This window comes from Pempheris klunzingeri, chromosome 11 (genome assembly GCF_042242105.1).
Source record: "Pempheris klunzingeri isolate RE-2024b chromosome 11, fPemKlu1.hap1, whole genome shotgun sequence".
Classification (NCBI taxonomy): domain Eukaryota; kingdom Metazoa; phylum Chordata; class Actinopteri; order Acropomatiformes; family Pempheridae; genus Pempheris; species Pempheris klunzingeri.
Window position 1 is genome coordinate 11,133,301 of NC_092022.1, and position 21,807 is coordinate 11,155,107.

Below are 21,807 nucleotides of genomic sequence, written 5' to 3' on the forward strand. Positions count from 1 at the left end.
TTTGTTACTTGTTTTATAAACAAAAAAGTTATGTTCTATATGTTTTATACTCGCTCTATTCTGTTCTATTCTCTATAGGGGATGCCGCGGCAGAAAGCGATCACGTGGTAAAACAACTTTCGCGTCGTTACCATGGAGCTGTTTATGAACATCCGTTTCTCATTGGTCGACGATGTTGTCATGGCCGCAGTGTGCGCAGTGATTGGTTGGTACCGCTTCCTATTGCGACCAATGGTGAAGGGCGCTTTTTACAAACTGCTGCGAGTCCAGGAAGTTGACAGCCCACTGCGGAGTGAAAGGATTCAACAAGGGATCTTTAAATCTGCGCAAAACGCCTGGAAAACCAAAATATTTGGGATTAATTGTATCGGGAATACTTGTTTGGATGCACAGAAGGAAGTAACAGAGGCCCCTTTCTATTTGTATGTATGTAACATATGTAATAAATGGCTCTACGTGTGTATTTAGCATGTGCTAACAAGACTTAACATTTAGCCTTTTGCTTCTTTTTTTAATGTTGGGTAGCGCTAGTTCACACGTTGGTTTGCACTAAACGCAGGCTGAGCTACTATCAAGTATGTGCTCTATCGATGAAGCATAAAATGTCATTATTTAAAGCCTGATAAGGTTATTTATTGTGTCAGTGGTGGCATATGGCTGCATGGAGCTGTAGCTTTCTAGACTGGCTTGTTTCTGTTGCTTCCTATCTTTGTTAGCTTTGGAGCACCTAAATTGTGAAAAGCTTTAGAAGAGATTGTACTCTGATGTTTTTGTTGCTGCTGGTACATGATTTATGTCTTTTGTCAGTCTTTATACATAGTTTGGCCTCTATAGTGTGTCACTCTTGGTTGGTCAAACTTCATTGTGTTTGCCATTTGTTGCTCCTCCAGTTATTCTTCACATCTTGCCCACATCATGGACTCCTCTTCAGTCCTTCGTCAGCAAAGTCAGAACAAAATCCACACTGACTTCCTGAGGTAAGCTAGTCAGTGAAGGGTTAAACATATTTCACTTTATTTTTTCCTGCCTTTAGAGCTGGATATCAAACCTCAGTACTTTTGGTAGCATTACTGCTCAAAATGCATCTGTAGCAGCAATTATCAGAATTTGCCAAGCAATGAAAGCTGGCATCACATATCCTGTCAGATTTGTAATCTTGTTCACTTATTGCTTGATCAGATAGTTCCCGATATAAATCAGAACTTGTGCTTGTACAGATAACATTTAGCGTCAGAGAACTTTGGCCTCTTTTGTTTAATAAAGACAAGAGAAACATTGAGAACCATGTTTATATTTCTTAAAGTGCCGCAGTAAACATTTGTTTTTGTATCGTTACCAATACTTTAGTATTGGCAATAACAACAAATACAAAAAATTGGAACAATACTTAACTCCTGTTGCCTTTATTATTTTGCACCTGACTGGTTTTCCCCACACAGAGTGAAGAATGAACATAACAAAATGCCAGCGCACCCAAAGTCCACCAAACTCCTGTCGGCGCCTCACCTTCCCATCCAGGATGCTGAGAACCAGGATCCAGGAAACTCAGACACTGGTAGGAAGGCACCTGTGCGACCAGGTGTGAGCAGACTCCCTGTGCTCGCAAAGTCCCTTCGTCTTCAGACTCCGTCCGACTTCACTCAGTCTCACTGTAGGTGGGAGGAGAAACCTCTGGCTGTAAGTGTCTCTTTTCCTTCTTGTAGTTTTTTATTTTTTTTGTTTAATCAGATGATTCTTATGTTCTTAGTACTTTACTATTTTCCTACAGGGGAAGGCTAAGAAGAGCAAGCCGTGCACCAGGCCTATACCTTTCAACCTGTCGCAGCCAAAGAGTTCAAGAATGGCCACTAAAAATCAACAGCCCCCAACTGTTTCACAGTCAAGGACCGGCACTTGTGCTGTCCAACCTGATAACAATGTATGCACTGCTCATCTAAAAGCCCAAAACATAAATGCAAAACCTGCTGAACATCCAGTTATGTTAAAGAGCAATGTGGACTCGACCAAGAGTACAGGGAAACCTTCTGGAAAGTCAGGACAGTCTGGCCCTTCCAACACATTTTCAGCGACTTTGTCCAATCCTCTATCATCCATTCCCAATAATGCTATGCATCAGAACAGAGCTGCTTCTTCTGCTCAGCCTGGTCTTAGTGCAGACGCCTGTTTGGATAACATAAACCAGCTCAGTCTCAAAGATCCAACCAAGACAGCCCATGCTAGCCAAAACATGCAACCGACCCCGCAGAGCAATTTTTCCAAAAGTTCTACTGGTGAGTTAAATTAACTGTGTCCTTTCCTTCCATTTGTGCCGTGCACAATATTACAGAATATATTTGTATTGTACGTTTACATACATGTAAACATAACTGTATATACACGCTAAAGTTCCTAAAACTAATACAGTCTAGTACAACAGTCCTGCATTAAATCCCATAGAGGTTATAATGTTCATTTTGTGTCTGAACTGTTGTTTAGAGGCGTTGATTTAACTGTGGGGAAGCACATTGGAGCTGTGGTTAGCACTGTTGTTTACCACCTAGCAACACCTCTCACAGCAAGAAGGTTCAAATCTGCTGGCCGGCAGGTTTGTGGTTTGATCCTTTGAACCTTTCTGTGTGGAGTTTGCATGTTCTTCCTGTGCTTGTTATGTTGCTGAGGTTATGTTGGCCGCCCCATTTATATTGGTGAGCTCAGGCTAAATGACAGAAACACGTTCTTGTATAATGTAAAATACACCATAAACTACAGTTTCACTTTTAACAAAAATGAAACATTATGACCAGAATGAATGTAGGATTCACTGCAGGACTGTTGTATTGGAGTCCTTTCGTTTTAGCTGGGTGCTGATGTATTTGTTTAGTTGCACTAAATGGACTTCATCCATTTTTAATGTTTACGGAATTTCATTGTACTTTGCTGTATGATGACAATAAATCTGATTCTGATTTAATATTGCTGCAACAACAGCATTGTCCATGGAGATGAATGCATCACACCTATACAACAACACCATTATGGTTTAATATTAATTAGATGGCTAAAATCATCAAGACTTCTCATGTTTGCCTGCTCTGTGTTTTCAGTTGTGACTTTGTTAACTACATTGCTCCATGCGAACAGGAGTCAACTGTGTTTCCTATGTTTTTCAGACAAAGGGGAGAACTTCCAGCCTGACCACGCGGCCTTGCTCAGTATACTCCGTAATGAGGGAGTAAGCGCCACAGGTCTGGGATCTGCGACTCCACAGTCTAAATCCTATAACTATCTGGTGAGTTGGTTTTATAATTATTGTTTACTGCCTTCTTTTACGATGTCTTTTGGTTTGCACACTCTGAGTTGTTGGTTTTAAATGTTTATATTGGTCTGAATAGTGATTTCAGTGTTAACGCTGCTCATTTGAATGGAATAAATCTTGAATATATTTTTAATAATCATCTGAGTGTTTGTTGGTGATTCTCTTATTTGCAGCCCCAGCGAGTGTCTGTCATGAAGAGTCGACAAAAAGCTGGACCCACCACAGGTAAACATGGCTGGAAACAATGTGTGCTTGAACAATGTTTGATCACAGTAGATAAGAAAGTTGTAAAATCCATTCACGATGGCAGATGAATTAGTTACAGTCAAACCAGTTGCAGAATTGTGAAACAGCATCTTTGTACATTTATGTATTTGTAGGCCTACTAACTAGTTTTCTGGATAAAGGAATAGTTTGACATTTTCGAAAAAATTAATTATTCACTTTCATGAGTTAAATGGGGGTTATGGGTGGAAACACCCAGCCTGGCTCTGTCCAAAACTAGCAAGAACCCAAAACAATGATGTACTGGACTATTTCTTGGCCAGGTGCTTTGTACTATGTAAAGTAACTGTGCCCACTCGAATCAAAATTATTAGCCAAAGCACGAGGCAAAAAAAAAGCTTGCTAGCTTCTGGGTTTGGTGTTTTAGTGTTTCTTCCACTGGCCTTGCTCAGCCCGTAGACTCTGGGATGATATCGCACACTTTTCTAGGCTCTGGGAAGGTTTTCAAGTTTTCTAAAACTTTAATGGTTTTAAATCTTTTTTAATACAAAGAATAGTAAGTGATCTTGTTTGCCATTTAAGACGTCGTCTCAACACTTTTACAGACTCTTTTTCTATGGGGAAAATACGTTTAGGGCTGCAGTGGATTTTTGTGTTGGAGAGCCCCGGGTGGCCACGGAGACAAACCGGCAGCAAGGATGAATGCTGTCGTTATATTTCGCTCTCTGAACATATATGTGACCCTGCTAAGAAAGTGTCCAGCACATAACCCCAAATTACACTGCAACACTTCATTTTACACATTTTTTGTATGGATCAAACAAACAAGATATAACATGTTAGTTAGTGAGCTTTAGAAGAAACAGGTTTAGTTCCATTTAGAGAGAGCCAGGCTTACTGCTTTCCCCCGTTTCTAGTTGCATGTTTGTCAAACTGCAGAACTATTAATGCTAGGTAGTCATCTGTCTATAGGACATTAACAATTAAATACAGATGCATGTCATAAGAGCCCAAAGTGATGTCTTGTGACAACGAGAAGCGGAGAGAAGCTAGTAACTTTAATACAGTATGCAGTATTATTTTGCCTGGTATAAAGTGAGATAACGACCAATTGTAACTGAATTGGCCTTTGCATGTCAACTGAATCTGTTCTCTTTGTACTCGTCTTACAGGATTAATGAAGTCAGTGCAGTTCTCCCCAGACCCCGCTGCACTGCAGAGTATCCTGCTGAACGAGGGAGTGAAAGCTGGAGGGCCTGTGGGTGCCACACCCCGAAACTCTGTCCGTCCATCAGGCAGAGGCACCTCAATCTACACAGTATGTATATGTATTAAATTTGTTTTCACTTTGGCTTTTCTACTTTACAGTTGCATTTTAACCTCTTATTATTAGTTTTTTGAAACATAAACACAGTTTCTTTTGCTGTGTTACTTCCTTTCTCAGGCTCAGAGAGTGCCGCTTAAAAAGAATCATGTAGAGGCGGCCGGAGGACCCGTGGGTAAGACAAGGAATCGTTGTTCGTGTTATCTTATGAAATCTAATGCATCCTTATCTCTTTGTCCTTTTCCCTGATGTGACGCGGATGTTTTATCCTCAGCAGTAGCACTCAAAGAGACTCCGCTGAAGAAATGGACTCCACAGAGGGTCCGCGACACCAGGCATCAGCCCATGTCTGCGATGGTCAGTATACATGTATATTATATGTTCAGTCTTTCTCTGTGTGGTATTTAGTGTTTCTCACGGTCACTCCCTCATCTCATGACGCTGATGTTTTCAGAAATGGCATCTGTCGACACAACAGTCACCGTACGCTGGCACTCCTGCGCTGCGGAGCAGCAAAACCAACCCTCAGCCGCTCCAGGAGGTGAGAGCAGGAAACCATGTCAATTTTATAATGTGTCTAGGGAGCTTTTATGCAAATCTGTTCAAAAGTGTAACAAAATTCAAAAAGAGAAACATAATCTGTGTGTATGGATGCCATTTCAGGCACAGTCAAAGCCAGAGTAAAAAAAAAATGTCCTTGATTGAAGGCAGCTACAACAAAGGTTTAATCCTTTTTAATGTTCAGTGCAGATGTATTAAATAGATGTAACATTTCAGAAATGTAAAGATGAGGCTTTATGAAGAACAGCAACGTTTTAACGGCAGCATATCTTTACTGTACCATCTGTTGGAGGGAGAAAAATGTTTAAGCAACAATGGGGGGAAGTAAAATTATATTGACTGTATCTCTTTGTGGATCTGAAAATGCTTAAATAGGAGTTTTTTTTGCCTTTCTTGAAATGTCATTCTCAGTTTGTAAAATTTAAATTTCACAACTGATTATCATCAGTGAGCTGCCTGTCAAAACGTGATACCTTCTCAGAAAATGTAAAAAAAAAAAAATGTAAAAAATTTTGGTTTTGACATTTTAGGATGGATGACTAAGTTGTTGGATGACAGTTATGTGCAAACAGCCGTTAACAATAAAAGAAGTTCATGTAATCAGGGATCTCACCAATTTTAAGAGTTGGTGCTGATGATGCTACGCTACACTTGCACCGAATGACCTTTTAATGCAGAATAACTACAATAAAATGCACTCCAGAAAAAAGAGCATGTTTAACATTATGCCGCTGTTTTAATTTACTACCAGCACAGCATAAATTTTTAACAAGAAATAATCATGCTGTGTTCTGTATCACAATTCACATGATTCAATGTCTTGTTTGTTATCAGGAGGTTGTCCAGAGATTATTTGATGATCATGAGGACGAGCAGAGCACAAATGTGACAGACAAAGATCCTGAGACACAAGCAGAGCCGCTTCCTGTTGAACTCTCAGCTGTAAGAAGTGAACTAAAGTCCAAACCTCACAGCCATACGGAGATCCAAATCAAATCAAATTCTTGTTTATTTTAAATCTAATCATCACTGTATGCTGTTTGGCGTCCTCCCTCACTCCTTTAGACCAAATCCCACTGTGAAGAAAAGGTTGAGACGGGCAGGGCCAGCAGTGACAAGGACGAGGAGGAAGAGGAGACTGAGCAGGAGCAGAGGACTGTGGGAGGACAGCCGTTCCTCCAAGCACCGCAGAGAGAGTCTGTCATTTTTTTCTCAACAGGCAAAAAGCTGTTAAGAGCCCCACGTTTTGAGAAGAAGGAAAGCTCAGGCCATCACGAGCAGCATGGCCCGTCTTCATCAGACCAGAGAAAGATGCTGCCTTTACACAAAGACACGTCGTCTGTGTCAGAACCGCCCCGTCAGATCAACCCTCCTGTTCACAGTCTGCACAGAGGTAACGCTGACATCTCACACAGCCCATGAGAATTAACCTTATAGTGTTATATAGTGTCCTGAATTGTGAATGTCTTTCTAACGTGAGGCTTTTTCTTTTACAGACCTCATTGTTCAGAAGACCTGTGCTCTGAGTCCTGCATTGGCGCTGCTGCGTAAGCGTCTTCCTCCTCTGGAGGAGCTGCGTATGGACGAGGAGGTGGCCACCTACACCTCTGTGTCTGTCCCGGCTGCTTCTGGGTTTCTCCCCCCTCGGCCCCGCTGTGGAAACCCCTTGGCCTCCATCCTGTGCTTCGAAGAGTCCTCTGTGAGTACACCACCGCCAGTGTGCATGTACAGAAAATAAGTACTAACGGTGTCATAATAGTTTTGAATCATTGATTAAACACATTTGCTGATTAGCCCTAACCACAAAGAGGCTGTCCAGACCATGAATGTCTGTACAAATTTTAATGACTAACTGACATAGCTATCCCTAGAGCTGCTAAAAACTAGAAAAATGTTTCAAACATTGTGCCTCCTAGAATCAACTATACTACACCCCGCAACACAAAAATACTAAAGAAAAAGAATAATATAGTGATGATTTTCCTAATAATAATAATTAGACCCGTATGTAGTGTGTGCTCAAGCACGCTGCCTATAAAAAGTATTCAGTATTTGTCCTTTTGTTTTATAATGTGAGTCAGAGTAGATTTCATGTTGCTTTTTCGTCAAGAATCAATAGCAAAAGACCCTTCAATGTCAAAGTAAAAACAGATCTCTACAAAGTGATCTACGAGTATTACATAGCCCCTGAAAAATACTCCAAAGAGTCGATGTGCATCCTAAAAATCACCTGATTTTTGAGTGTGCTGCCCACAGTACAGCGCACAAAAGTACAGTATTAGCTGAAAAGGTTAAAACTATTTGTAAAAATCTCAGTAAGCAATATCACACCAGAAAAAAATAAAGAAAACATTTTGGTTTTGATGAAGTTTAATTGGCAGTGACTTTCCAATACTGCCGTTTTATTGATATAAGTGTATATGTAGTGTATATGTAAGGGATAATGTACAGCGAGCTGGTATATTACATATACATCAAACAATATGTAATTTGTTAGTGGGCTAGTTAGTTAGGGGTGCGGTTCCCCCTGTTTCCAGTCGTTATGCTAAGCAAAGCTAACAGACTACTGTATCCAGCTACATTTTTGATGCAGAGACATGGCATCACTTCTTCTCATTTAACTGAAGCAAAGAAACTTTACCGTACATACCATGCCATACATATTCTCTGAATAGATACACAAGTTAATACAGACATTTATCTTTGTTTTGTTTTCCAGAGATTTGTTCCAATTGTCTGCGATCTGTCATCCGAACCCTCCTCCCCACAGAGCTCTCCACTGCAGGAGAGATGATTTGCACTACAAGTATTTGTTTCACTGTGAATATCCAGTGATAAGCTTACTCTGATGTACTGATGAGACCTTATTTTAGAGGAACTCGTGTTTGTCCAACACTGTTGTTACTGAGCTTAATGCAAGTCCAAAGAACGCTGCTGGTATAGTTTCTTAGAAATTCTTTCTTTAGTCTCTTTTTGTCGTGTAAATGTTTCGGACCGCTCTCACTAGATGCTTTCTAAAATCGATAAATGGTTATCTCTTACACTCTATCTTTTACACTGCAGGCACCCGTGTTTGTCAATAATGTAGACACTTATTAGAAACAATGACGTGAATCAAAAAAAGAAAAATAGATGTTTTAAAAGGTCAGTGGAGACTTGATCAGTGTTATAGCTATAGTATACATATAGATCAGGATGGCTCAGAGCAAATTTAGATTTTTATTTGTTCTTGATGTACAGTGTTTATAATAAATATCTATTTGTTACTGTCTGGCCATGTATGACTTTCCTCTCAGCTCTTGAAATTACCTAAAGGGGCATCCCACCGATTTTACACATACAGTAATGTTCAGCTTTCATCAGGAGCATAAATCAGCCTGCGGAGTCAGTTTCATACTATTATAACAGGGAAATTAGAACAAAGACAGAGTAACAAACGCCAGGTATGGAGTTTGAAACATGTAGAAGTTTACCAGGTAGGTAGGGTCAGTTAACATTTATAATTGTGGTTGCTCGTGCTCATTTAATAAATTATGGTCTCATTTAGAGTAAAATGGGTGATAAAACTGGGCCTGTTGTAGCGCAGGACTACATTGCTACTAACCAATCAGAGGCAGAGAAAAAAAACGTGTCTCTTCTGGCTCCAAAATCAAGATGGCGACGGCCAAAAGGCCAGCCTCGAGGCTTCAGACCAGTAGTCCACAAACCAGTGGGTGGCATCACAGTGGCCACGTCCACTTCTTTTACATAGTCTATGGATACACCCTGCCCTGAGTCGTCCTTATGGGGCCAACAACACTCCACCATTAACCAAAATATCATTCTAACAGCAACTTGAAGGTCCCATATTATGCAATATACACTTTTTAATGTCTTTTCAACATAAATGTGTCCCTAATGTTCCTAGAGGTCACCAAACCATGAGAAATGACTGTCCTCTCTCTTTTTCTCCTGCTCTATCTGTCAGCTAATATATGTGAAAATGCGCAGTTTAGATTTTGCTCACTTTATGATGTCATTAGGGGATCTGTTGATCATGTGACCTCCTCCAGCCCTTCAACAGACCGACTGTCCCCACCCACTGAAAACCTCGTGAGCCCAGCTCACCATCCGCCGTTGCTTTTTGCTTACTAACATGAGGATGTGGAGGGTGTGAGTGAAGCAGCAGATTGTCCCATATGTGGAAAATAATGTCTTTTTTGAATATCAAACCATATAAATTCCTCACTGAGGAATGATGAAGAAGACCTGGGTGGATTAAGAACAAGGAGAGGAAGAAAGAACAACAGCACAGGAACACATACAGCCACAACAGTGATGAAACAATTCATCAAACAGAAAATAGAAAATAAATTGCCCACAATTTTGATAATCAGGTAATAATCCGGAAAAACTACCAAATATTTGCCAGTTCAAGCCTCTCAAATACCACGATTTGCTGCGTTTGTTTCTTTTATATCATACTCAGAATTATTGATTAATTGATAATGAAAACATGTATTAGGTGCATCCTAAGTTGTGATATGTCCTCTGATTCTCTGATTTTGACAATTTTTCTTTTAATCCACCTGTTTAATTATTATCGCTATAATCATGCTTTCTTTTGGCTGCTAATGGCCACCAGAGCATCTCCTTAAAGCTCGAGGCAGCTGTCTTTCCTGAAGTCTTTCGAAATGCAGCCATGACACACATGAACTCCTCAGCCATATGTGTATGGAAAAGATCATCTTTAATGCATGAAACAAGAGTCGCTGTATTGTCTTGCATTCCCCAGATTGCCACAGGGCCAGATGTAAAGTTCAGGCCTTTTTCTGGAAACATGTTACGAGGTGCACATATCAGAGCCGTGTGACACACTGTCCCGTTTAGAGAGAGGACAGATGTTGATATGTACAGTACGGCACACGTGAAATACACCCGACTGCTGAATCAGCTCCACTCTGCCTGGGAGTTTTCATTTACGCTATTAAATGTCAAACATAAATCTCTGCTGACTGGCACGGCGCAGTGTAGATGTATGTGTTTCCTTTGAACTGGTGTTGTCCTTTATGTTGATGTCCTTGGCCTGTTAGATCATTTTTGATGTATGCTGTTACTTTTCTGTTTTTATCGTTTATATGCACCGTATTCTGGGAGGGTTCTTATAAAAGACAGCTTCCCTGTTTAAATAAAGGTTAATAATATGATAAATGACATGTTCCCAAAGAGATGAAATCAAATAGCTTATGTTGTGCTTCTCTGCTTGGGTCTAATTTACTGTGTTGAAGTGACTCCCGTAAACCAGACAGAGACAATTTCCCTACAAAATCCTTTTCATTATTTCGTTGCTTTGTATGAATTATTTGTAAATAAGTTATATAATGTTCTGAAAAGCATTCACACTGTTTCCTGTCATATGAGCATTGTGTTTCCCTGTCCTGTAACTGTCCAATGCAGGTGGTCACTGGGCCTGATGTATATTTAGTAGAGCTGTGTGAGTGAGTGAGTGGTGGAGGGTGTCAGTGGGAGGAGGCTCGGGCCAGGATTAGGAACAGTGGTCTATAAAGCGTGTGCCCTCACTCGAGCCTCCCCTGAGGAGCAGAGACTGAAGGAAGAGCAACCACACTCTGTTCTTTCTCCTTTCCTTTTCCCTTCGTCGCGCCCACCTGTCTGGCCGGGTTCCCCTGGAAACATGTCCAAGACTCTCCACCCAACCATGGACCCCACAAAGATGGGGATTGGACGCTCCATTGCCGTGCTGACATCAGGAGGAGACGCCCAAGGTAGGCAGAGGATGAGGGGACTCTGCTGTTTTATCAGCTTTACTTTTGAAGCGTTAAAACACAAACTGAGTCGTAACAGAGGGGGTTTACAGCATCTTCCTCGCTGATGTTTCTGAGCACAACAATGAATCCCAAAGAGTTGTAAAGTCCCTGGCCTCCATCTCACCAGGGCCAGTAAAGTATCGTGTTAACGCTCCGACTGCATGACATCCTGAGTGAGTTTGGGAGCCAAAGGACAGAAAGGGCAAGCAGCATTTTTTCCAAGATGCCAGAGTGGCACAGTTGAAGGCCAGCTGTCACAGGTTGATGGATGTTTGGCTGTAAGTCCTATTTGAAGTCTGCATAATAAGAGGATCACATCTCGGATTCACACCACCACCAGTGTTTGATGTCTATCCAGCAAAGCTTCAAATGTCCTTACAAATGACAAACACAGGCCTGAAACTCTCACAGCGGGCTAAAACTGTGTAGCAAATTAAGATTATAAACTTTGCAAATCAAGTTTGATGTGAGGCTGTGTTTTCCTTTGTTAAACTTAAAAATTGCCATGAAGCTCCTGTAGACTCAACTGGATGATGTCTCACATTCATCTCATAGTCCATCTGTCCATACCTGACTCTGAACCTTTGGGCAGAGGCTTTATGTGCCCTACTGTTCCTTTATTTCGCATCTTTGGGGCTAATTTTAGTGATGCTGACCTTTTTGTGGTATGGAGGAGAGAAACGCCCCCCCCCATCCACAGCTGCCGTCTGGTGAAACAAGAGCTGCAGCATGCCAGCCTGCCACAACACGCTTTCACACTGTGGCCTTTAGTGTACCGGACATCCAGGGGCAAGACGGCACACAAGACATACAGTCCTGTAAAATCAGCTCCTGCCTATTTTTGTCTGTTCTGTTGCCAATGCACAGGTCGAGTCACTTAAAGGTTAAAATGGGTCTATAAGTCTTAAGCTGATATCTGACGGGGGAGGTTACATAAAATCAGGCACTCTCTCAATGTTGTGAGTAAATTGGACCTCACAGATTATGTCATTTGTGTGTCTCAGGTATGAACGCTGCTGTGAGAGCCACAGTCAGAGTTGGTCTCTACACTGGAGCCAAAGTCTACTTTGTTCATGAGGTACAGAATCCACACAGGCCTTCAGTGCACTGACACGCCATGATATTACAAATAAATACAATACAGAGACTACGTACACCTACTATAATGTGTAAGTTATTAAAGAAATAAGTGTTTTTCTGTGTTTTGTTGCAGCGTAGGGTTAATTCAGTACATCAGGCATAACTGTACCTTTGCATAACTGTATCTTTACTCAACCACAGTGCTTGTTAACGTGTGCTGCAGGGCTACCAGGGTCTGGTGGATGGAGGAGATCACATCCGCCCCGCCACATGGGAGAGTGTCTCCATGATGCTCCAGCTGGTGAGTGACACGCAGAAAAGGAAACACACGACGCACAAGAGCCACATATTGTTTCTGTAGCGTAGATGCTAGAAGATATCAAGTGAACTGAAATAAATAATAAAAGTCCCTTGAATTTGCTGCTGCCACATCAATACAGTGGAGGTGAATGGGATTTTGTTTGTGTTCAGCAGTAGTTTGTGTTCCTGTAAAAGATGTCCCAGTTACTCTGAATAATACAAGGACACTGTGGACTATTTCTGGCAGCTGCAATGAAAACTGTTGACAGCGAGGTCTGTGGATTATGTAGAGTAGCATGGACTTTTTAGCTAGAACCAGGAGCATAAGTGAGCCAAAGTGCAGACTCACTGATCACAGTGTGGCTGTCGAATCGACGTTTTAGTTTTCCAATCCATTCGCCTCCATTGTATTGGGGATGGCAGCAAAATGTCTGAAAACCAGACATAAGTGCACCTATCTGCCTGGCTGGACATGACAGGAGGTAATTAAGAAGGTGTGTTTCTTTGAAGCTTGTCTAATCCTTTAACCTTTAACACGCCTACTTCTACTACTTGGAGTCAACAGTTTCCTCCGACGACTCACAAGCTCCGATAAAATGAGAAACTGAGTTTTGAGTGATGATGTTAAGTGGCTGCCTCGGCCCTGTGACTGAAAGGATGATGTAGACGCATTAATACTGCAAAGCTTGTGGTTCACATTTGTTTCTATCATCTGTGTTGTCTAAATAAAGAGGCCTGGCAGCGGAGAAGGGATGATTGATGAGATTCATAAAGTGTGTCAAACTGAGCGATGACAGCAAATGTGTAGGATATCACCTCTAAAGCCTGATGCAACCTCAGCTAATGTGACTTCAAGGCATCTTAATGAGTAACTCCTCAGTGTTATAAAGCTGCCCTAATGCACATCCATCCATAGAGACTAACAACTAAGGGGTTATATTGGACAACCCCTGTCGAAAACACACTGAGGTTAAATGTCAGTAATCTCATCTAGAAAAAGCTTGTCTGTCAGTAACTGTATTAAAAACAGTGTCTCCATTTACTTGTCAGGGAGGTACAGTTATTGGAAGCGCACGCTGCAAGGACTTCCGCTCCAGAGAGGGTCGTATGAAGGCAGCTGGCAACCTGGTGAAGCTGGGCATCACCAACCTGTGTGTGATCGGAGGCGACGGCAGTCTGACAGGAGCCAACGAGTTCAGGACTGAGTGGAGCGGATTGCTGGTCGACCTCGTCCGAGCTGGTAAAGAGAGAGTAATAATGTGTGAAATCTGTGAAACCCTTCAGCCTTATCCCCTCAGCAGTGTCTGTCAGTCCGTACCCTCCGACTTCAGAGCATCTCTCCCAATCCTCCACTAAAGGATGGGATCGCTGATGTCATGAATATCCTGTGGCTTCACTGAGAACTTCCTGTAAAAAGTAGTAAGAGTTTTTAGCCATGCTGACGGTGTGGCTGCAGGGATGTTGGTCTGTCTATTGGTGGGTTCACCTCTTTAATTCACACTCAGATATCTCAACATCTATTGGACGCATTAAGGTAATATTTATGTCATCATTATCAGGTCATATTAATTTGTCAAATATTTTGGTTGATGACCAAATACCTGCAAAACCAATGATCTCCCCATCAGCAAATGTGATTTAAGCAAATGTTAGTTGTAACATCGTAAACATCTAACCATCATCTTATGTTGCTAAATATTTTGAGCATATTCTTAGCAGGTAAAAGCTCTGATTATGTTTTATTGCTTTACAGTGAATCACAGTGGATGTAAATAGTTTTTTGAGACCAATTATTTTGGAGGGTATTTAAACAAGTCAATAAATAATACAAAAATAAATGCAGTTATTTTCCAATTTTGCAAATATCACATACTCTATGTCTTCTATCACGTGGAGATTAATAAAAAAAACAATTAATAAAGATGAATAAAAACATACGAATAAGATAATACCTGTGAATCAATTAGTGAAAACAATAAAAGCTGATATGTGCGGCTGTGGCTCAGTGGTAGAGTGGGTCGTCCCTCAATCAGAAGGTCGGGGGATCGATCCCCAGCTCCTATGGGTCAACATGTTGAACATGCTGAACCCCAACTTGCTCCTGAAGCATGGCTTCAGTGTGAAAGAATAGTCTCCTCCAAATTAGATCCCTCCTGTGTGAATGGGTGAATGAGGATGTCATGTAAAGCACTTTGAGTAGCTGAAATAACTAGAAAGGCGCTATACAAATACAGACCATTTACCATATGTTTCTTTTCATCAGCATTACTCTCTCTTTTTAACTTTTAACTTTTCTACAGGTAAGATTACAGAAGAAGAAGCCAAGAAATCTTCCCACCTGAACATCGTAGGCATGGTGGGCTCCATCGACAATGACTTCTGTGGCACAGACATGACCATTGGCACTGACTCCGCCCTGCACCGCATCATCGAGGTGGTGGACGCCATCACCACAACCGCACAGAGGTCAGACACCCCTGCAACCCCAATAACATCCACTTTTACATTCAATATGGACAAAATTAGATCATAACAGCAGAAATGAACAGAAGAAATTAAGTAAGTGATTGTGTGTTGTTTTGAAAGATTGTTTAGAATATCTCACAAAATATTCTCTGTTCACTCACAGCCACCAGAGGACGTTTATCCTGGAGGTGATGGGCAGGCACTGTGGGTCAGTATCTTTTACACCAAAACTGGTGTAAAATAAAACATATACATGTATTTTTGGTCCCAAGCTACTGTAGCACGTCCAGCTACTGTTGATATCTAGTCACAAATATGATTAATCATTTTTCACTTGTTTTTTTTTTGTTTGTTCACTGTTATACACATTTAAGAATAAATGCTACATACTTGTATTAGTTCATATCAATTTTAATGCTTGAAAACTTCCTTAGTGCTTATCTCAACATGTATCAAACATATTGTGGCTTTGTGTAGTGAAAAATTCCACATAGTAAGGTAGCTGATAATGTAATTGCTATGCCCCCATTTTCAGTCTGGCTGAGGATCTTTGTTACAACTCATCCCTCCTCTCTTTTAAATTTAGAATTAAGTTTAAATTTTACAGAAAAAAGCTATAAAGTGTATGAGTCCTATGCTTTCACAGAAAGTTTCAAATGTATCTGTTTACAGATGTGTATACTGCCCCAATTATGTGCAGATATTGCTGGTGCATGGGTTCATAATGTGTGTGTGTGTGTGTGTATGTGTGTGTCCTGCTGCAGGTACCTGGCCCTGGTGACAGCTCTGTCCTGTGGTGCAGACTGGGTGTTCATTCCAGAGATGCCACCAGATGAGGGCTGGGACAACCACTTGTGCAGGAGGCTGACAGACGTATGTGTGTCTTAAACGACAGATGGAGATGAACCAGAACCTGCTATACACACTTCAACGTGTGTCATTTGGATGTATTTTGTTTCTTCTGATTGTTTTTCTTTTTTTAGCAAAGGGCCCGAGGTTCTCGTCTGAACGTGATCATTGTGGCTGAGGGTGCGATGTCCAGAGATGGCAAACTGATTACATCTGAGCAGATCAAAAAGGTAGGGCCTCCCCTCTGATGCCAGTGTGCTGTAGTATTAGTAAAAGTTGCACAGACCACACGTCATACTAACAGGTGGATTTATTTGTCTCCAGCTGGTGACTGACAGGCTCGGCTTTGATACTCGCACCACTGTTCTTGGACACGTACAGAGAGGAGGAACACCGTCCGCCTTTGACAGAATCCTGGTAAATGTCTAAATAAAACACCAAGTATAAAGTACAGTGTACAGCTCTACCACTGCCTCTCTAGTCCCAACACACATACACCTGATGATCTGACTCTCTCTCTCTCTCTCTCTCTCTCTCTCTCTCTCTCTGTGTGTGTGTGTGTGGTCCAGGGCAGCAGGATGGGTGTGGAGGCTGTGATGGCTCTGCTGGAGGCCACTCCAGACACTCCTGCCTGTGTGGTCAGCCTGTCAGGGAACCAGGCAGTCAGGCTGCCGCTCATGGAGTGCGTGCAAGTGGTACGTCACAATATTCAGCCCACCATGTTTTAGTTTCTTAGGGCTGTTTTGGAGGATATACACTGACATTACAGTGAGGTATTTCTTCACCTGTCTCTCTATCTCTGTCAAACACTCTGTCGCTGTCTTTGCTGCAGACCAAAGATGTGACTGCTGCCATGGCTGAGGGCAGATTTGAGGATGCCATCAAGCTCAGGGGAAAGTAAGTATTTTGTTTCTGAGTGCAACATCAGCATATGAAGCCTGGATTATCCCAGTTAAATAATCATAGAGTGTTATCATGTCTGATCACAACAGCACAACTTGATCACACAATAAGTGGCCTGTCTGAGCCTGTCTGAGCCGATGGTTGGACTTTAATATTTGAATCTTATACATCTTTAGATATCAAAGAGCCATCTTTGAATTATAGTGAACAGAAAATGGAAAAATCAGCAAACAAATTAATTATCTATGAAGAAAATAGAATGTCAGAATATCACACATGGAAGTCGTAGTACTTGAAAAAAAGAAAAAGTTACATTTAAAGCCCTTTTCAAATTAATATTGCAACCCTGAACATTTAATAAACTTAAGTAAGTTATTATTCATGAGTTGACAACAAACAGGGGAAAGAGAATTATTATTAAGTGGAAAATCAGATTATTTAAATTTAATTTCAATCAGTAATTCATGGTACATTTGTAAAATTGATTTTGCAGTTGGCTTCATTATAAATAAAGCTGTCTATAAAAAGTCTGCAATAATTTTAGTGGTACATTGCAGGCTCCATATTAGCACAGTCTTAATACTATGAACAAAGTACATATAACACAGAAAAAACACACAGCAAAAAGTAAAATAGTAAAAAACACCACTGTTATCACTGATCACTGAAAAGTTTTTACTGATAATGTCGCTCTGAAGTACAAACACTCTTATTTATGATTTGCAGGAGTTTTGAGAACAACTGGAACACATACAAGCTGCTGGCTCACATCAACCCCCCAGATGTTAAGGTGAGGACGTCCATTCTCTAACCCACACTTTATCATTCATTAACAAAGATCATCTTTTATGAAAAATAAAATAAATAAATCTCTCTCTTACTGGCCAGAGCAACATCAACGTGGCCATTGTGAACATCGGTGCTCCCTGCGCTGGTATGAATGCTGCCGTCCGCTCAGCAGTCAGGATGGGCATCATCCAGGGTCACAACATGTTGGCCGTCCATGACGGCTTTGACGGTCTGGCTCATGGTCAGGTAAGAGCACATTTCCCTCTTTGCTCCAGTCCAAACCTCCTCTTGTTACGATTTGGTGAAATTTGTAATTTCAGTTGTGAAGATGCTGTTTCAAATGTTAAAAATGGTGGAAAATCTGTTCGGTGAGACATTTTTGGAGGGCAAAGCCAGAGAAAGATGGATCAATAAACATATCTTGGACAAAGGAATCCAGGAAAAAATGAATTTGTTGTATACATAAGTTCTTCATAAATAAGAACCTGATCTTTCCAGTGAAATCTGTAGTTTTTGATCAACTATAAACCTGACAAAGAAACAAAAGGGCAGACAAACAGGACCAAAAACATATATTATGACAACTATTATTACAAATATATAGACTGAGGTAATCTTCTTAATGTTAAAATGAATTAACAAATGAATATCATTCAGTACATACAAAGAAAAATAGAAAACAAAAAAACAAAGCAAATGAAACGCTGGTGGTTTCCATGGTGTCAAAATAGAGTCTGTCAGATAAAAACGTAACAAATTATACATTTGAATCTGTCATACATTGATGTTAAACCGTCACTGAGCCCAAACAGACCTCTGTACTCTGGTCTGCTATACGAATAACACAGTATGTTTTTTCTTAATATTTTTTTCTAACCTGTCTTCAAATAACCACGTCCCTAAATTATGGAGGTCCATTTCCAGCAATGTGGTTTTAAAAAATTACTATAAGAAACTAATGATTTTGTATCTCAATATGATGATTAGTATCTCAAGTCATTATTTTGAAATACTAAATCATTATTGAGTAAGTTTCTCATTATAATGACTTACAGTTTCTTTTTTCCATCACACTGGTGGAAATGGGCTTCCATACTAAATAATGAACACTACAGGGCAACAGTATGTGTTTCTCACTGCAGATTGAGCCCATCAACTGGACTTCAGTGAGCGGCTGGACTGGAAAAGGAGGCTCGATGTTGGGCACCAAGAGGTAAAATGTTGTTGTAGGTTTTTGTCCAGTGATACAGATTTTGTCATAACACTACAAAACCTTTCACTGCACAATTTATCTCTGTTTCCCAAAGAGCCCTGCCAAGCAAAATGCTGGAAGAAATCAGCCAGAACATTGCCAAGTTTAACATCCACGCCTTGGTGATCATTGGCGGATTTGAGGTAAGACGTGACAGCCATTCTTCTTCTTTAAAACCAGACGTCATGTCACCGTCTGCTGATCTGTCCCTCGCCAAATAAGCACTGAAACAAATGAATCTCCATCTTCTCCCCCCTGCTGCAGGCCTATGTGGGAGGCCTAGAGCTGGTTCAGGCCAGACAGAAATATGAGGAGATGTGCATTCCCATGGTGGTTATCCCCGCCACCGTCTCCAACAACGTCCCCGGCTCTGACTTCAGCATCGGCGCCGACACCGCCCTCAACACCATCACCTCTGTCAGTGCCTCAGCAGCAACAGATACACACAAATATGCTCAAAAAGACGGCTAAAAATGCTTCCTCCATGTTTTTTTCTGCAGACCTGCGACAGAATAAAGCAGTCTGCAGCAGGAACCAAACGCCGTGTGTTCATCGTTGAGACGATGGGTGGATACTGCGGCTACTTGGCCACCATGGCTGGTCTGGCTGCTGGCGCTGACGCTGCCTACATCTTTGAGGACAAATTCAGCATCAGAGACCTGGAGGTGAGCTGATGACAGAGCCTGTTTATCTGGTTTTCTGTTCTGAGAGTCTCTGCACCTTAAAGAGCGATGAGTTCTGATTGTGACCTGTGGACTCAGGTGAACGTAGAGCATCTTGTGGAGAAGATGAAGACAACAGTGAAGAGAGGTTTGATTCTCAGGTAGGCTTTGGTCAGAAGTGACATATCCATATCATAATATAACATTACAATAATCTGTCGCCATTCATTCTGCAATAGGAATGAGAACTCCAATGCCAACTACACCACTGACTTCATCTTCAACCTGTACTCAGAGGAGGGCAAAGGCATCTTCGACTGCCGTAAGAATGTCCTCGGACACATGCAGCAGGTCTGTTCATGTGATTAAGTGTCCGTTCCACTCCAAGAAAACACATTTTGTATGTATGTAATGTAACTGATAACACACCTGTCTGCACTCTACTGACCACAGGGCGGCACTCCGACGCCCTTTGACAGAAACTTTGGCACAAAGATGGGTGCCAAGTCTGTCCTGTGGCTGACGGAGAAACTCAAGGAGTGCTACCGGCACGGTATGAGGACCTAAAATCACATGTTTCTGTTGCACATTTTGAGAATACTTAATACCAACTGTAACTAAATACATTTATGGTATGCTCTCTAAGTATGATTTTGAGGCACTTGTACCAACTTGACTATTTTATTATTGTTACTTTATATTTATAGAAGATTTTATAATCAATCTCATAGAGTGGAGACCTGAGCACATGTAAAAATAAGTACAACATACTGCAGAACAATAACAACAATCAATCAATCAATCAATCAACAATCATGAAAACATGATTCAAGATTCAAGAGGTTTATAGTCACTCCAGTTGTACAAATACACATATGTGAAATTCTTTGGCTGGGAGCTCCGTTACAGCAACATGTAAATAAAGAAAAGGCATATATATATATATATATATATATATATAAAAAGATATATAAAAATCTATATATAGGGCAAATAAATATAAAAAGCAGAATATGAGGTAATGAGGTATGACAGCAGCGACAAATACACTAAAGATATGTGTGTATATATATGTCCAATAAGTTTAAAAATATAAAACAGACTAAAATCAGGCGCAGATATTATGCAAAACATAACTGTTGTACTTTTGTACTTTTTCTTCAGTATAATTTTGAATGGTAAACTTTTGCTTGTACTGGAGTATTTTGACAATGTATCCCACATTGTCAAACTTTTGTTTGAGTGAAGGATCTGAATGCTTCCTCCATCACTGCACTGTTTCACTCCCTTTAGGTCGTATCTTCGCTAACACGCCAGACTCTGCCTGCGTGCTCGGCATGAGGAAGAGGGCGCTCACCTTCCAGCCTCTCGCTGATCTTAAGGAAGACACCGATTTTGAGTAAGATGCATATTTTGGATCTGACTTATTGTACTATAAGTAACATGTTTATTAGCGAATACATGGAGTGATGCCTCCTCTGTTTGCTGCAGTCATCGCATCCCAAAGACCCAATGGTGGCTGAAGATCAGGCCCATCATGAAGATCCTGGCCAAGTACGACATCAAACTAGACACATCTGAACACGCCGACATGGAGCACGTCATCAAGAAGAGGAGTCCCCTCGGGAAATAGATCCTGAGCAGACTGGGGCAGTTTTTCTGTTCCATTACAAAGTTGTTGTTTTTTTTTCCATCCACATGCCTTGGTAAAAAGAGTTACTGCCTTGTCCTTTCTAATCCTAAATGTGTTATTTCTCATAGAACGTCAGTGTCCTGTAGCACTCAGATTAAAGTGAATCCATTTCACACAAGGTGTCTGAAATCAGCAAACCCATTAAAGATATCTGTAACAAATTCATCATTTGTCCTTTATGTTAACTAGAACACAAGGTAAATTGTCTTGACAAACAATTAAAATAATAATATTATTAAATTGTATAAAATATCCTTGTACATGGTCAGTAAAGATGCTGATAGATGATAGATTGGGAGCTGTATAACCTGATTTTGAACATGCTGTGGCGATTTAGGACATATAGGACACAGATGTGTGTGAAAAACAGCCAGATAAGACACAGTAAGATCTGTGCGCTGTAATATATTTAACATTATTGGTGAGAAAGTGACCTGCAGCTAAAGAGAAGATTCCATGTGGCAAAGCAAGTGTAAACATGTAGGTTGCATTGCAGCCAGATGATTAGAATTTTAGTAGAAGTGTCAGATTAATTTCACCTAAACCCACTTTTTGTTCAGTCAAGAGCCTGTAAAATCTGTCACCAAATAACATATGAAACATT

At 40.9% G+C, this 21,807-nt stretch overlaps 2 protein-coding genes across 2 annotated transcripts; both read left to right on the top strand.

The window, feature by feature from the left end:
- Positions 1–332: 332 nt before the first annotated feature.
- On the top strand, positions 333–8,580 carry troap (trophinin associated protein). Its single transcript, XM_070840114.1, has 14 exons — positions 333–426; positions 891–977; positions 1,440–1,677; positions 1,769–2,270; positions 3,150–3,268; positions 3,469–3,520; positions 4,693–4,838; positions 4,965–5,019; positions 5,119–5,201; positions 5,299–5,385; positions 6,240–6,347; positions 6,471–6,798; positions 6,902–7,104; positions 8,125–8,580. Exons 2-14 carry the CDS (start codon positions 916–918, stop codon positions 8,197–8,199), a joined length of 2,058 nt encoding a protein of 685 aa, XP_070696215.1. The 5' UTR covers positions 333–426; positions 891–915; the 3' UTR covers positions 8,200–8,580.
- Positions 8,581–10,997: 2,417 nt separating this feature from the next.
- On the top strand, positions 10,998–21,368 carry pfkma (phosphofructokinase, muscle a). Its single transcript, XM_070839287.1, has 22 exons — positions 10,998–11,167; positions 12,214–12,287; positions 12,513–12,590; positions 13,640–13,829; positions 14,890–15,055; positions 15,219–15,263; positions 15,820–15,928; positions 16,039–16,134; positions 16,229–16,321; positions 16,474–16,599; positions 16,737–16,801; positions 17,534–17,597; positions 17,696–17,842; positions 18,739–18,809; positions 18,904–18,991; positions 19,113–19,265; positions 19,349–19,513; positions 19,610–19,671; positions 19,750–19,861; positions 19,964–20,063; positions 20,804–20,909; positions 21,002–21,368. The coding sequence occupies exons 1-22, from the start codon at positions 11,077–11,079 to the stop codon at positions 21,141–21,143; spliced, it is 2,343 nt and encodes a 780-aa protein (XP_070695388.1). The 5' UTR covers positions 10,998–11,076; the 3' UTR covers positions 21,144–21,368.
- The last annotated feature ends 439 nt before the right edge of the window (positions 21,369–21,807 follow it).